Here is a 2,011-nt window from a genome sequence, read left to right on the forward strand (position 1 = left end):
ATGACTCGAGACTATGGAAGAATAAAAAAAAGGTGTTAGATAAAGATCATATAAATTTATAATATACAAACATTTCACAGCCTCTCCAGCACACATTATATTAACAAGCATGACAAAAGTGAATGGTGAATGGCCAAGCAAAATGGTCTGTATCATTGCCAGGGTGTCGTGGGTGGTTGTCAGGGTGTTGCTACGCAATTGCGACAGTTTTTTTATGTTTTAATATTGTTTGAAGTTTTGTGTGTGTGTGTGTGTGTGTGTGTGTGTGTGTGTGTGTGTGTGTGTGTTTAATAAGTTACTAAATGATGCCAGGTCATTTCTAGGTGGATGCCAAGGTGTTCTGTGTAGCGTTGCCATGATGTTATAGGTTGTTGCTAGGTGGTTGCTGCTGGGTGATTTCTTACTGGTCAAAAGAGCCATGATATTTTTATCCCTAACTGTTGAGAAATGGCTCTGTCCCTAACTATGGATAAGATTTTTGTTCAAATCATTAACCCTGAGTATGAGCAAAAGTAATTCCGAGCATCACTAATAAACAGTTGGAAACACTATACTCATGGATAATGCAAGAGAGTTGGGCTGCATAATTTGGGGGAAAAAATATAATTGCAGTTTTTCTGATAAAATCATTTTAAAACGATTAAAATAGTTAAATAATGATGAAATTAGTATTATTATTATTATTATAGTCCAAATTCAAAATCTGAATTTTTTTTTTTTTTGTGTTCATGAAATGTGTTTATTACTACATGAAATGAATGAACAAAATAAGAAATATTACTATTGTAATATTTTACTATAAAATAAAAATCAAGCACTTAATTAAAGGGGTCCTATTATGCTTTTTCACTTTTTCAACTTTAGTTAGTCTGTAATGTTGCTGTTTGAGCATAAAAAAAGATCTGCAAAGTTACAAAGCTCAAAGTCCACTTCAAAATGAGATATTTTATTTAACAGAAATCACTTTTCAAAAACTACAATGAACGACTCGTTTGGACTACAACACATATTTTCCGGGACTTGTGATACCACAAATATCGATGAATGGGACGAGATCTGGTTGAGCTGTACTAGAGAAGGCAACGAGTGTTATCACTATGTCAGAGACACGCTAGCTTTCCCAAGGCAGACGAACTTAGAGTGATTACAATCATCTGGGTTTAAATCTCGCTCAAATTGATTTGATATTGATGCAATATTTACACTGAAGCACGCAGGCGGCTATGGTAAGGGGCATGACATTTCCCGACCAGGCGCCGACTGGTGCCAATCACAACACACACTGGCCCAGCTAACCAATCACAGCACACACTGGCCCAGCTAACCAATCACCAAATTGCAGCCTTTCATGATTAATTAGTCAAATCGTGATTAATCGTGCAGCCCTATAAGAGAGTCACTTCTATTATTTTCTATACATTTTTTAATCAGAGTTTAGCTTTATTTTCTCCTCTTTAGCCCCCCTACCTTCTCAAGCAGGTAGTTGTTGATATGGCCGCCAATGGGGTCTCCCTTAAAATCAAAGTTGATATCCATGTACTTGCCGAACCGACTGGAGTTATCATTGCGGTTGGTCTTGGCATTCCCAAAAGCCTCCAGGACACAGTTGGACTTCAGCAGCATGTTTTTTACCCTGTATAAACACACTCTTTTCATTTCTACTGCATTTATTAGCCACTTGTGCATCAGTTCACCACTACAGCTAAACGAGTGTCAGTTTCAATATGAGGTTGATAGATCTGATTGATCCTGACATTTGGTATTAGAGTAAATACACAATACACAAAGTATGAAGCCTTTATGAGCAAATATACATGGTTATATCTGGCTATTTTAGTGTATATAGTATATAGTATATGGCGGTTAAGAGTGTTTCAGTGGATGATTTATGAGGCCTGCTGCACGGGTCAGACCACAGAATGCTCAGCATTGGTTCTCCTGCCGAAAAGCCATGCATGACCTACACTGCACATTTGAGGAAGGTGCCCCACTCAGTGCCTGACAAGCTGAA

The 2,011-nt window shown here is 37.6% G+C and overlaps 1 protein-coding gene across 1 annotated transcript in view; it reads right to left on the minus strand.

Annotated features, from left to right (window-relative positions):
* Positions 1–2,011, minus strand: part of LOC107677861 (unconventional myosin-Id-like) — a 79,177-nt gene that overhangs the window by 57,076 nt on the left and 20,090 nt on the right. Inside the window, exon 5 of the mRNA XM_016472924.1 lies at positions 1,468–1,611. Within this exon, the coding sequence (XP_016328410.1) occupies positions 1,468–1,611 (144 nt within the window). The remainder of the gene's footprint in view (positions 1–1,467; positions 1,612–2,011) is intronic.

Source organism: Sinocyclocheilus anshuiensis, unplaced genomic scaffold, assembly GCF_001515605.1.
Source record: "Sinocyclocheilus anshuiensis isolate Anshui unplaced genomic scaffold, SAMN03320099.WGS_v1.1 scaffold1302, whole genome shotgun sequence".
NCBI lineage: Eukaryota > Metazoa > Chordata > Actinopteri > Cypriniformes > Cyprinidae > Sinocyclocheilus > Sinocyclocheilus anshuiensis.